At 44.4% G+C, this 14,147-nt stretch overlaps 4 protein-coding genes across 4 annotated transcripts; 3 read left to right on the forward strand and 1 right to left on the reverse strand.

Annotated features, from left to right (window-relative positions):
• Nucleotides 1-4,325: 4,325 nt before the first annotated feature.
• AOL_s00081g81 (uncharacterized protein) lies at nucleotides 4,326-6,313 on the reverse strand (the record flags this gene model as incomplete). The annotated part of the gene is made up of 3 exons (XM_011124899.1): nucleotides 4,326-5,417; nucleotides 5,504-6,043; nucleotides 6,110-6,313. The coding sequence occupies 3 exons, from the start codon at nucleotides 6,311-6,313 to the stop codon at nucleotides 4,326-4,328; spliced, it is 1,836 nt and encodes a 611-aa protein (XP_011123201.1).
• Nucleotides 6,314-7,859: 1,546 nt separating this feature from the next.
• On the forward strand, nucleotides 7,860-9,032 carry AOL_s00081g82 (uncharacterized protein; the record flags this gene model as incomplete). The annotated part of the gene is made up of 1 exon (XM_011124900.1): nucleotides 7,860-9,032. One exon carries the CDS (start codon nucleotides 7,860-7,862, stop codon nucleotides 9,030-9,032), a length of 1,173 nt encoding a protein of 390 aa, XP_011123202.1.
• Nucleotides 9,033-10,657: 1,625 nt separating this feature from the next.
• AOL_s00081g83 (uncharacterized protein) lies at nucleotides 10,658-11,687 on the forward strand (the record flags this gene model as incomplete). Its single annotated transcript, XM_011124901.1, has 2 exons — nucleotides 10,658-10,773; nucleotides 11,051-11,687. 2 exons carry the CDS (start codon nucleotides 10,658-10,660, stop codon nucleotides 11,685-11,687), a joined length of 753 nt encoding a protein of 250 aa, XP_011123203.1.
• Nucleotides 11,688-13,038: 1,351 nt separating this feature from the next.
• Nucleotides 13,039-14,031, forward strand: AOL_s00081g84 (uncharacterized protein; the record flags this gene model as incomplete). The annotated part of the gene is made up of 1 exon (XM_011124902.1): nucleotides 13,039-14,031. One exon carries the CDS (start codon nucleotides 13,039-13,041, stop codon nucleotides 14,029-14,031), a length of 993 nt encoding a protein of 330 aa, XP_011123204.1.
• Nucleotides 14,032-14,147: the final 116 nt, after the last annotated feature.

Raw genomic sequence — 14,147 nt, forward strand, 5'->3', positions numbered from 1 at the left:
TTCTTACCATCATCACCGTCCTTCTTGCCATCATCGCCATCCTTTCCACCTGGGGTTTTATCATCATCATCATCATCACCTCCATTATTACCGCCATTATTACCGCCGTTTCCAGCTGGGTTGGTGGGGGCACATGGTGCAGTTACGGTTACGGTGCTAGTGATGACTTTAGCAGCGTTGTTGGCAGCAGTGACTGTGACAGTAACAGCGGCCGGCTTAGCACCGGCAGCGGTGACGGTAACGTATTGCTTAACGACCTGGGCTGCACCGGGCTTCTTAGCGAGTGCAGCGTTGCAGACGACCAACTTCTTGGACCAGTGATCCTTAGTCCAGGCGATGTCCTTGTTGCACTTGGTTAACTTAGTAGACCAATGGTTCTTGGTGTTGGTGATCTCCTTGTTACACTTGGTCAACTTGGCTGACCAGTGGTTGTTGCAAGCGGCATTACATCCGGTAGCGGAGACAGCGGTAGCGCCGGCGACGGCAGCCCACATGAGAGTAGATATCTTCATCTTGAGTTATAAATGCTTGGTTGGTTTTTGAAAAAAAGGAATGTCTTGAAAAAGCAACAAAAAATCCTTTTTGTTGAGAGGGAGCGTCGTTAAAATTCAAAATGAATGTGGAATGATCGTAGAGATCTGTGGGATGTAAGCAGCAAAGAGAATGGCTGATGCTGATGATAGAAAGGGGAAAGAAAAGAAGGAGCAGAAAGTGGCCTGAGGGGGGTATTTATCCTACTCCCCGCTACTATTCCCTCCCATACTGGCATATCATATATATAGGACGCAGTACTTATTCACTAGATTACCAATCACCCTTAGCTTCAACTTCCCCCGACTCTACTATTGCCCGGTACCCAACCAATCGCAGTACCTAGTACCAATCAAACCCAGAGCTAGAGCTACCAGATAGAATATCCACAAATTGATTACACCCAGATGAGAACCCCGCTCAAAAGTCATACTTCATAATCCTAGGTCTCCCCAAGATATTACTTTTTGCGGAAACCTCATCCAGCTTCGAGCTACTAAACGCGAAGAACTGAAGTCCTAACGACTGCCAATATCCTTGGGTCTGTCTACCAGACCGTCTATCCCCTCAGCCATAACCCCCTCAGCCATGCATAACACCCCGCTCAACTTACACCTCTCACTAAACCCGTTAACCTTCCATCCTACCAATAAAGAGACCTCGCACTAACGTAATGAATACTTCCAGTGTTATACCACACAGTATCCTCTCTCGCTTCAAGCACACTACTACACGAAAGTGATCATCTGGATATATTAGCTCGATAACCCAAATTACCACTGCATTTATCCGACAAAGAAGTTATCGTTGTTCGGATATCTCGTCTACCAGAAGCCGCAAGCGAGATATCACTGAGCCAAGAGCCGCTTGTTCCGCCACCGAAAGGGCCACGCCGCAAAAAACAACGTCCTCCCGAAGGTAGTACAAGCATTTCTCACAAAAATCTGATAGGAAACCCCACATATGCGCCGAGATATCGTAACAAACCAATTGGATCCCCCCGATCTAGAACATCTTCCTTTTTTTGTTCCGTTTTTTGTTACTTTGTTTTTCTGTTTTTCTGGCTGTTTCGTTTCTTTTTGGTAAGGTAGGTAAGTGAGGCTAGAGGCTTCAGCTTAAGAGAGTGCCAATAATGCCATCTTTCTTATATCCGTCCCCCAAACCAGGATTTCCGACCCGAAAACAGACTAAAAACGCTCAACAACATCTGCTCACCAATACGCATAAACCGATCGTCCTCCCTGTATGGGCAGTCTACATCACCTGTACATACCATTCATGGTTCAGTTAAAATCCTAACAGTACGCTGAAGCAAAACTCGTATCGACCTTCCCCAATTTTTTTTAATTTTTTCTTTTAAGTCTGATCCCATGCGGAATCATTACCAACACATATGCACATCCTGTCATACAATGCCAATTATAACTTGACTCAACTTGACTCGGCTTAGCATAGAGCTGACAGGTAATATAGAAAGCTAGCATTACACCCTCCCGTCCTTCCATGCATACTTCCCTCAACTATATTCTTACGAAGTTTATTAACTTGGGCAGCGGTACCACGGCTACATTATCTAGTTCGACCCGGATTTGCTAGTCGTCAAACTTAGCGAAGACGAAGTCATCCAAGTCAGAATCATTTTTTAGGATAGAAACTTAAAATACAATCCTCTATCGACATTTCAAGTATCTCGAATACATTAATCACATAGGATTTTCTAAAAAGGAAAATACGCCAGAGGAACCCAGGAAGGAACAAGACTAGTCACAGCCCGCCGATCTGTCCTGCAGCCAATGCAATGTTTACAATCCTCGGAGATGATTCCTATCCAAAATTGTCAGCCCAAGTCTGACATGGAGTGTTAATCCTAAACTTTGACAAATTAAGCACGCGAGTAGCCAGCTTCTTATCCCTCTTGAAGATTAAAATAGGAGCTTTGTAGCACAACCCACCGCAGGGTTTCCTTTCTGGAGCAGCGCCCGTCCTACCGGGTAGGATATAAGCTTGTTTCGTACCCAGACCTGGAAGGATATGAGCTTAAAACGCCGTTTTTATTTTTTGTTTTTGATTCGCATCCGAAAGAACAGATCTTAAGACACAACAATCCTTTGTGGCGCGTATTTTACCCAGGTTGCTCAGGTGTGAAAATCGTGTGTATTAATTATTGGAGCTTGGTTTCTCTTGACTTTTGTAGATCTTCTTTCATGATTTAATGCGGTTGATCACGTTGAGAGTATCCAAGCGCAATAACAGTTTACATTTCTTTGCATAACACAGGTTTAAAAATCATCTTATAAGAGTAAATATGTGATCTAAACTTAATGAATTTAATCGAAAATTTAAATTTACCAAGAAGAAGAAGAATGTGTTAACTTAGCACCCAGACTCCGTTAGCTGTCAATCATTCTTGAACGTTAAGACCAAAGTTGACGTCTGTCTTTACAATTAATATCAATCTGGACTGCTTAAAATACCACACATCTAGTGCGTTGACCGTCTCGACTGTGATGCATAAGTATCTATCTGATCATGAAATCAATCTGATCAAGACCGATCCACATCTCAACTATAGCTAAATATAATAGCTCTTGTATTCCAAAAAATGTAGCCAATAAAGTTTTTTTTTGTCCATGACTTTAGCCCTTTGCTTATTTCGCTACTTCGGTAACTAGCTTTTTCCAGACCTTGATATTTTTCTATTGCATTGGTGGTAACAACCTCCAATTCTTGCAAAAGCTTCGCTTCGAACCTCTCTCTAGATCTTTCCACCTCGCTAAAACCCCGCCATCAATGGAAATCCCATGCTGGTTAGCACATGATATATCCTGTTGACTTCTACTAACAAAACAACTCTGGTTTTAAGCTTGAACCATAATGGCGCAGAATTTTGTTTCTTTTTTCAAAAAAAAAAAAAAAAAGTTAAGACAGAAAAAAAAAATAAAGGTTCTATTGATCAAACGACAGAACGAAAAAAGTGAAGCATATACCACCACCGACCATACGGACACTTGGTCACACAAACGTTAGCATGCATCGAGATACACAGTCGACAACGTTACACATACTATATATATAATCCGGCTTGCGTATACGACAATATGCAACAGGCCTAGAAATCTTCTAAGTTTAAACCGCTACCGGCAACAACCCCCCATATCTACATACCACCCCAGCAAATTCCCAGCCCTGCATGAATGCATCAGCATATCCCTACCACTCGCCTTTTTTAACCTGAGATTCCTTCGTCTATATCTTTAAAGCTTTTGGCATGCCTGGTTTCGAAGTTATCACGCTTCTGCCTAGGACTCGGTTCTCTAGGCCTACAGGCTTCTAGACTCCTCTTTATACCCAACCGCATTAATAAAAAGAGACCGGAGCAAATATTAATGAAAGTTTAAGGCGTAGTATTATTTAGTCTCATCTATGGGAGACCTGGGATAATGTATGTATCTCACACTAGGTACATATAGGTACGGTGCCTCTGATACAGAAGAGACTAGGTACGATTCGTATCTGGGTACGTAGTGGTACAACGATCGACGAAAGCGACGAAAAAAAGACAAAAAAAGAGATGGATGGTGAACATGAACATCTCTTCGCGCGGGGTAGAAAAAAATACAGCGATAGCAGCTAAAGCACTTCGATCATAAGAAAAAACATATTGTATGAAAAGAGAAACGGGAATGAGTAGAGAAAGAAAGAAAGGAATAGGTATACAGATAAAAGGAAAGTCAACCAGAAGCTCAAAGGCAAAATAATGAAGGCCAACCCTCATCCAATCATCTCCAAACAATCTATATATCCTCTCCTTCGTTCAAGTGATCCCAATCCATTTCATTCTCACCTTCCTCCTCTTCATCTTCTTCATCCTCTTCATCCTCACTAAACTCCAATACTTCCTCCTCTTGCTCTTCTTCCGCCCCGATCAATCGGATCTCTCCCAAAGCTCTTCTAGCTCTGTTGTAAGGCTCTGGCGTTAGGAATCTTCTTATCCTCTTCGCTTCGTTTTCTCTTTGCGAAGGGCTTCTATAGCTCGCAGCTGTAAGTCTACGCTTCAATTCCCCTCCTCTTGTTATAGGAAACCCAAGGCTTTGTAGATAGCTTCCATCAATTCCACCAGGGTGACCAGAAAGAATAGCGGCTCCGCTATTCCCACCAATGACATGCCATTCGTCACGAGGGCGGTTTTGATCTTCGTAGTGGCTAAGACCAGGTGAAGCCTCACGTTCATCGTGACAAGAAGCACGAATAGCCTCTGGCCATTGACGACGAGCGCTCGCATGATGGGCGCGGTAAGCAGCATACTCGGATGGAGTTTGAGAACTGCGACAATCAGTATCTGCGAAGAATGAGACCTGAGTTGGTGACAAAGTGGCATCAGGAGTTGGACTTGGTGGAGTACTAAGCCCGAATTGTGCGAGGCGACCAGCGGTTCGAGAAGCAGGCGTTTGTGCGTTATTGATAGTAGTAACCGTAGTCATGCGTCCCGCGGAGTCAGTACGATTGACGGTCGTAACAGTCAATGCGGGGAAAGCACGGAAGAAAAGCTCCTGTGCGATTTGCCAGTCGATACGGGTAAGTCGATTGCGAACATCTTGCTGTGGATCGAAGGCTCCGACGGTGGCGGCGCCGTTTCGGGCTCGGTTACGGGTATATGTATGGGTTGGACGCTCGACAACCCCGTTAATATCAAAACGGACCCAGATACGACCGCCGACGGATTCTTGGTTGGAACTGGCGCGGATATTGTTGTGAGTAGTTGTCTCAAGTACAGCTTCGTTGAAGAGTTGTTGAAAGCGCTGGAGGAGATTAGTAGCTTGTTCGTATAATGAGTGCTCCTCGATATAGCCGCGGAATCGTCGGATCTCGCGTGTAATAATCCATTGCTGATTTTTTTAATATTAGCTGAAAACTCGTGAACGAGAGACACGTCCGTCTCATCCGTCAATGGGAATTATCGAAATGTACTTACGATGATAGCAGTCCCTCGAGAGCCTCTTCGAGGAATCCCAAGCTCCCTCAAAAGCCTAGTCGTCTCCCTAGACCTCGCAACCGGTGCGGTATCTGGAATTTCAATGTTGTCAGAACGTCGATTAGGTCTCCCAGACCCATACCTTTCGCACCAACGTCTAACAGCCGCCTGACCTACTCCATCCAAGCTGTTGAAGGAAACAACTTCGTGGTCAAGCCCAGTGTCAGACAAAAGGATTGGATCGGAGAGAGTAGCGACCCCAGCAACCATGATCTCTGGAACTTCAACACTAGCTAATTGACGTTCCAAAGCAACTATTTCGGGTCTAGTACGAACTGAGAAGTATCCAGAACCATCGCGTCCTTGGTCCTCAGCGACGAACAAAGTTAATCTCCCAAGCTCGAGATGGTCTGATAGAACTCCTCGCGTGAGAGGGGGAGCATCCTCAAATTGGCGCGTGGGGACAACGACGCGAAGAACGAAAGCGTTGATATTGTTGTAAAAGTCAACATTTATAAAGGCCCCAGAGGCTCGAATCTCCTGGACAAGTGTTTCAAGGGACTCCTAGTCCCTAGCAACCCTGTCAAAGACACTCAAATTGTTGACGACAATAGCCTGGGCACCGTCAAAGGGGTAAACGCGAAGGATATTTGCATGGGAGGATGGGCTAAAGGTTGGGGCGCTGTTTCTTCTACGAGTAGGAGTAGCAGGAGCAGCTGGGAAAGGAGAAGAAACAGCTGGTTGACGGCCACGAGGTGGAGAAGAGCCGCTGGAGACAGTGTCCTTCAAAGCTTCAGGAAAACGGGACATGGTGATGGTAAAAGAGCTATATGACATTAGCATCGTGGATTATCCAGACCGGACATCCGGAAAGACACAGAAAGAACTGTCTACATACTGGTGGAATGAATTAGGATGATGGATTCAATGGCGAAGCCTTGATGAGCTCTCCGTTAGGGGCTGTTTGTTGTTGATGATGTTGTTTGATGGAGATTGATTGGTGATGGAGAAAGGGGAGCAGGGAGGGCGTTTTTATAGTGGGAATCAACTAGAAAGAAAAAAAATTACCTATGGAAACTGCACCAACGTAGTTTAGGACGCGTGATTACGCCGCCTAGTTCCGTATCTGTCCTATAAACAAATATAGGAGCCTGCATATGGCAACCCTGGTTACGGGACTGATGGCAACCATCCTGTTTATGGCACATCGGAAAGTCGTAGCTACTATAGTAGCCCATAGAATTTTTATCAGAAGCGCATCCTGTCTAGAGTAGGCACATATCGGGGCACATATCCCCATACGCTGATATCGAATGTATCCAAACACGACGCCCGCGCCGGTAGTACTATAGTCACTCTCTAAGTAATGATATCATGAGATCTAAAGCGGTTTCTTTCTTGATAGGTCCAAAGACTCCAATATATCTCAAATACCTAGTAATAGCTACGGTGTAACAGCCATGAGAAATTATGTCCTTTTCCATAAAAGGGTGTCGACATGTCTTCCTGGCATCTAATAGTCGACGAACGCCAACTTTTTTGCGGAGGTAAAATGCACCAATTATTGTGTTGCCCACATAAAATCCAACAGTTGTCGTCCTCGTCGTCGCTGGGGACACACAGAGCACTTCCTTCCCTGTCATTCCAACGTCACCAACACCGGTCCCTTCAGAGGTCCCGATAACTCCTCGCGTCCTCTCGCATCCCCTCACTTCCTCCTTATCACGATGCTATATCTCCTGCCTCTAAGCAAGGGCCAATTCTCTCACAGAAACTGACCGGTCTTGTATATACCTCAGCATGTCACAACACTTGCGAACCGCCAATATGGACAATGTCGATACGCGTATATACAAGTAGTCCCTTCCATGCCCATGTCCATGTCCATGGCCATGGTCAATCAAACATCGACTTACCTACCTAGGCTAGAGAAAGGCTCGCCTCGCGTACATATAGTACCCTGACTCACCAGGCGAGTTTTGCGGGGAAAGGGAATGACTGGTCTGGTGTGCATATGCACCTATGTGGTACAAGAAGTCGAAAGTCCGGTACTAGACGGCACATTCCAACAGTCCAATGTGTCAAACTAAAAGTATCCCGACTCGCATGAGTTTGACCCAGGGCTGTATGCTAGGCTTTTAGGTTTTTATTTTCAAAGCCTTGTAGGAAGGCTTTAAGCCTTAACCTCTTGGATTTTGTTCGATCACGAGCTGGTGGTTTGGATTTATATTGTATCTATAAAGCCTTCCTGACGGACATTTAAATTCTTAACCTAGTCCTCTCGAACGAATATAATCCTCCCAGTTCAGTAACTCACTTCCAATACTTCATAGACATTTACTCTTACAAGAACGAAATGTTTACTTCAACTTCAACTTCTTCTTTATCCTCCTCCAAACTCACCTCCCTAAAATCCCGCTTCAAATCCCGAAAACGTTCTAAACGTTCTTCGTCCAATTCAACCTTCACCCGACCAAACCTCACATCCATAGACCCTCAATCAACATCCCCGCTCTTCACGCTCCCCGGCGAACTTCGTAATCAAATTTGGGAATATGCTTTGACCCCGTACAATGATTACACCCGTCCTTACCCTTCCTCAACACCCTACTCACGTCCAGACTACCTCGCACCCCTAACCTCCGCCGTCTCTTTACTCAGAACCTGTAAAGCAATCTACTCGGAAGCATGGTACCTCCCATGGACTACCGCTGAGCTATCATTCTACCTGACGGGCACGGATCGTCGACCAGCTCGTGTTGAAACTGTAGAAAGGGTTCAAGCCATCTTGGACGATTTATATGATAAGGGTGTTGACAGCTCAACCAAGAAGATTAGAGTGTTCGCGCAAGCATACCAATTAGAAGAGGGGAGGGAACTCCAAAGGATATTGGATATGCATTATTTCAGACCTACAGAAGTGGTCATCACCATTCGTCATACAGACTTTTGGTATTGGGAACGTGATGCCAATTTACGGCTCAGTGGGCAATGGGTAGGAAACTGCCAACTGCCCGACAGTGTAAGGGTGGTTAAGATAGAATTCGAGAGTTTGGAAAGAAAGAAAGAACAGATCGATGAGATCACGGAACAGGCTGTTGACCATTGGGTGTTTAGAACAGTCGATGGTACTAAACTCTCTGCCGTTATAGAAAAACCTGCTGATGGGCAAGCGAAGGGAGAAACAGAAGTGATGAGGTGGACTGGGAGCAGCAACCTACGCGGACTAAGATGGTTAAGAGATGAAATTGAGCATAATAAGTTGAATTATTATGTTAAAACGGTGGTTTGGAGAGTTAGGGATGAAAGCAAAGACACAGGTGGCGGGAACATTCGTTGGGCGAGAGGTGTTTCAGCGGCATATGCTCCGCCGTTATATTCTGATATTGATACTACTACAGAAGAGGAACTGAGCTATGTGGGGAAACATGAGAATATTACGGTAGAGGAGCTGAAGCAGAAAATTCTGGACTGGAGGTTAAAGAACCCGAGGTTAGCGAGACAGGTTTATAGAACTCATGATCAGTAGCTACACCCGCTAGTTTTTTTATATATCTGATGATAGACGAGACCGGAGACCATTAGTTGGCTATGGAACTTATATACATTCAAAGTTATAGATCTTCCTCACACTGTCTATTAATACCATATCAATACTGATATGTACACGATAAAGATGGCCACGGCTTTCGAAGTTCGGAAGCAATGCAGCCAAACCATGACATGCCAGGCTACGTAGCTGACAAATAAGTCTAGGCTAAGCACGCCTAGATATCCGCCGTTTTGTCGCGATTTAGAAAAGAATAGAAAAACAAAGAGGCAAATGCAAACGTGGATTCCGAGAACCGGGTGTCAAACGTTTTTTTTACTTTTGAAATACCAGACCAAGCACGGGGTATCACGTCACACTTGGCCTGAAACTCGAATTCATAATCCCTATAATTGATATTATCGGTATGTATGGATGTGGGGTAGGTGGTGAGCGCATACTAACGTCAGTTAGCTAGGGCAAGTGTACCCGACATATACCCACATCTCCCCTTCATTCGCAATACGGAACAGTCAATCAATCAATGTCTGGAAGGAAGTATGTGTGCATGATGGCGAATTAAAAGGATGATATAATACCATCCAATCGCCTCACCACGACCAACACCTTCTAGCCACAGGAAATTGTAGAAAAATGAAGTGGCTGTCGTCACTTCTCGTCTGCTCGACGGAGCTAGCGTGGGGTCTTGACTTTTCTTGCATGTACAAGACCAGGATCAGGGGTATTCGGGTATCTGGTTCTACCAGCCGACAAACACACTCGCTTTTGCCCTCACACACACCCAAGGAAAGCGATGATGTAACTTCGTTCGGTTCTTCAATTCTTTTTGATTGGAAGTAATTGGACAGTATCATTGGACGGATGGGCTGATGGATATGCGAGTATCTTATCATGTCAGTTAGGTAAAGTGTGAAATCAAGGCACAGGAACCTACAAGTACCAGGCACTCAACCCCCGCTGCAGGTTGTTTTTTTTCTCTTGGATTTTTTTTAGCTTGAAGCTGCAAAGAAATAGGTGAGTGTATGTATGTAACCGCCCCACCCAGCCTCTTTCTTGAAGTCATGTCGTCGGAGATACGCTGTTTACGTGTACGACTTTCCCATCCAATAGGCGTCCAATCGCTGGTTTCCTCCCATGCATTTCCTGCTTTTGCTTTGTTTTCTTTTCTTTTCTTTCTCCGAGTTCGAGGCTATGCTATGCAATTGTCAGTCTGTGCGAATGTCAGTACTCGATCTGTGAAAAAGTATTTAAAGAAAAAGGGTGGTATCTCCAGCGAGAAAGGAAGTGTGAAAGTTAAGAAGCTTAAGACCTAATCACCTATTTTTTATATATCGGCGTCTTTACGTCCCAATTAAATATAAAAATAATTAAATCGCCTTTCTTCTCTCGCTTTCTTCTCTCTTCTTCCTTTCTTCCTCTCTTCATCCTGACTTAAGCTTCCTCGCCATTGCTGTGATTGATACCTAACTACCAACCACCATCACCACCTTCTTCATTAACCCAGGTTCATCTCCATTCGCTGCTTCCAAAATTAAAACAGACCTTCTTTCTCTAAACTCCGACATCGATCAAAGATTTATTTCAATTGAAAGAAAATCGATAAAATGGCAGGCTTCAAGAAATTCGTCAGCTATGCTGCTCCTCTCGCCATTCTAGCTGGAGCTGGTCATGTCGCGGCTCAGGCCACTACCGATGCTAATCCACCCGTTCAAGTCACAGCGTACGTATCATCCATCCTATTTCTAGACCTTTGCATCCTTGAGCTTGGCCTCGGGAAGCTTTTTTCTCCTTATCTTTCCTCCTCCTTGGCTTCAAGGCTACAGTGTTGTTGGTTGGTTGGTTTATTCCTTCCTTCCCATTGGCGCCCGAATCAGTGGTCTACATATACCCAAATGCACCCTGTGATTAATTGTAACAAACTAAACATCATGAATCGTGATGGGTATCTTTATTTAACGAGGTTAAAGAACTTCGCTAACAATCAATTGATGGAATAGATCCACTGCGACCGATAGCGTTGTCGTTGTCGCCATTCCGTACACTACTGTTGTTGATGGAGCCACCTCGGTCCTGACCACCGAAGTCACGACCACTCTCCCTGTCCCAACCGGTCTCGAGAGTTCCATCACTTCAGTCGTTGGATCCGCTTCTTCAGCCATCGATTCTATTTCCTCGGCCATCGAGTCTTTGACTTCTGCTGCTGGTTCCATCTCCTCTGAAGCTTCAGCTGCCATCTCAGGCACCACTCTTATCACCAGTACCATCGAAAGCACTATTGTTACCACTGGTACAAACTCTCTTTACCTCGTCTCCTCTGGCACCACTATCGTCTCCGACGGGGTTACCAGCATCATTCCGGAAGCTACAGTTTCAACTGTTGAAAGTGTTTATACGTCGACAACTGAGCTTTCGACTGTCACTACTTTCGTTAGTACCACCGGAATCATCGGTAACTCTAACTCTACCGCCACCACTGGTTCCGAAGGAACTGAGGGCACCGAGGGTCCCACTGGAAGTGAAACTGAGACTGGAGGCCCCTCCACCAGCTCTCCAGCTGCTGCTGCTAACATCAAGGTTCCAGTTGAGATGGGAGGATTGGTAATGGCAGTCTTGATGGCTGTTGGTTTACTCTAAATTATCGGCCTTAGCCCTTAATACAAGTTTTTTCTTCTTTTCTTTTCACTCCATCAATTTATATTTACTCAGAGAGAAGTTGAGACGGTTGAAAAACAGGGCATGGAAGCCACCGGTCTTCCCTTTGCGACTTCCAACTGGCGTTTTGTATCCTGCTCTTCTTTCTTCTTCTACTTCACTTCTTACCCATAAATGGTCTTCCTCCCCTTTATTCAACGGGAAATCACCAAAATCTTCAATTCTTTTCTTTACGCTTTCGCTTTTTTCCCCTTTCGTTTTCGAGCATACCATACATAAACTGTACTGCACTGTACTGCTTCCCCAAATACCTCTTTGTTTATGCATGCATTCTTATAATGCACACAATGCCCTGCACTAGCTCCTATGAATTCACATGTTAATGATAATGAAAACAGGAAAAGAAACTGCCATTGCTTCGTACTAGACGTAGCAGAACACATGAGGACAAAGAAGGGAAACAAAATGATAATGAAATAATTCTTAATGGAAAATGCACATCCTTTTGGAAATAGGCCTGCCGTAGTTCTTTCATTCTCAGACTTGGAATCTGTAATAGTCTGGCCTGACAATCCTTGGTACAAACACCTTGGAACTACCTAGGTCTCTTCTTACTTCATATACTTCAAAACAACCTAGTCATTAACATCTTAAGTGTTTAAATAGGGATTGTATTCCCGCTCACAAGCTAGGATTCAAGTATCTACTTCCGTAAATAGACAAAAGCCTCGTACACGATTTTACAATTGTATTATTTAATCCACTATCTTATTATTGAAAAAGCCCTCTCTACGCTTACAGCTGACTAGACATGTATATCCTCATGATGATACCGATCCTTCATAGACGATCGATTATCATTAATTATTCCCTTCGTATAAGTTACAAAATAGTCACCTTCACGGTCATTCATCTCAATCGGTTTATACATTTATCCAGATTTAGAATTAATATTAAATCTCGCATGGCGTTTATAAGAAAGAAAGTCGGCCATGTGACAGGCTTGTACACAACAATCGCTTAATTTAGCACTTATAAAACTGACCTTCGATATTAGAACTAACTCTAGATATGATGATCTTGAAACTTTTTTTTTTTTTCCATCTAGGTTGTAGGTATGTACATATATAAAAGAGGGAATTCGAATGTCTGTTGGCTTCTTTCCTTCCTTTAATCGCCCTAACATTCATCCGAATATCGATATCCATTCCACTGTTTATTGACCCGTTCAAGAGATACTATACACAGACTTCAGTTGCATTTCACTGTATCGAGAAGACTATATTATCAGATCAGAACACATAGACAGTCTCAATCATATCTACTATCTAAGATGTCTTTATCAAAATTATCAAACACCGACCCCTTGATGGCGCTTCCCGTGGAGCTTCAACTCGAAGTCGTCAAATACCTAGGTATCAAAGAGTTAATCGCCCTTGTGGAAACCCACCAGCACTGGAGCAAGGTCATTCGAACCCACAAATCCATTCAAAAGGGTCTCTACACATTCCTAGACAATGGCGTCGGGATCCACAATCTGCTCATTCAGGGCGTTGGCGAGGATTTAGAATGTGAATTGGATGAAAAAACCAACCTTTTGAAATCGATGACCTACCTATCACCGTCTGAATCCGCAACTAAAGCTCAGGATCCAAAGACAAAGATAACAATCCCAGTTAATTCTCCACTCTTGGATGAACCGGTTATATTCCCTGGATCACTACCCCCGACGATACCTCTGTTCTGGAAAACATACGACGATGATATTATTTTGCCTCGGACTCAATATCCTGATTTGGACTTCCTGGGGTTAGAACCTCTAAGAAGCCCCTCACCTCTGCAATTAGAACGCACGCCCCCAATTAGAGAATTTACCTCCAATCGACCCTCCACACCGTCTGATTGGCTTTGGGGGGCGGACATTTTGAAGCCGAGGGCCTCTGACTCAATATTTCCAGACTTTGAATCTGAAGAAAACCCCCAGGACTTTGAATCTGAGGAAAAACCCAAGGACGTCGAAACGGAAACCAAAGATCCAGACGATTTACCTTCTCGAGGGGAATTTACGATCAGACATATGCTCCAGGCTATTATGACAGAGGCATTAGGACATAGGAAGCTCTTGCATTCGGTACAATCAAGACCGCGCGAATATGTATGGTCAGACGACGGGAAAGGTTTTGTTAAAGCTTCCGAGGATTGCGTGTTTACTTTCGCGGGGCAGGATCCTTCTTCTGGGACTAAACATGAGGGATCGGAGCCTTGCGAGCCGTGGGTATTTTCTGTGAGTTTGAGCAAGAAGCTGAACGGGACCTTGACGATTTGACGATTCTATCAAATTTTGACCCCTCTGTTGACTCCGAATTCACGCCCTTTTTTGGTTCGTCCCACTTGCGAATAACTCTGAGACTGGCTTACCACAGGGGACTACATGCATATTCC

This window comes from Orbilia oligospora (assembly GCF_000225545.1).
Source record: "Orbilia oligospora ATCC 24927 unplaced genomic scaffold scaffold00081, whole genome shotgun sequence".
NCBI lineage: Eukaryota > Fungi > Ascomycota > Orbiliomycetes > Orbiliales > Orbiliaceae > Orbilia > Orbilia oligospora.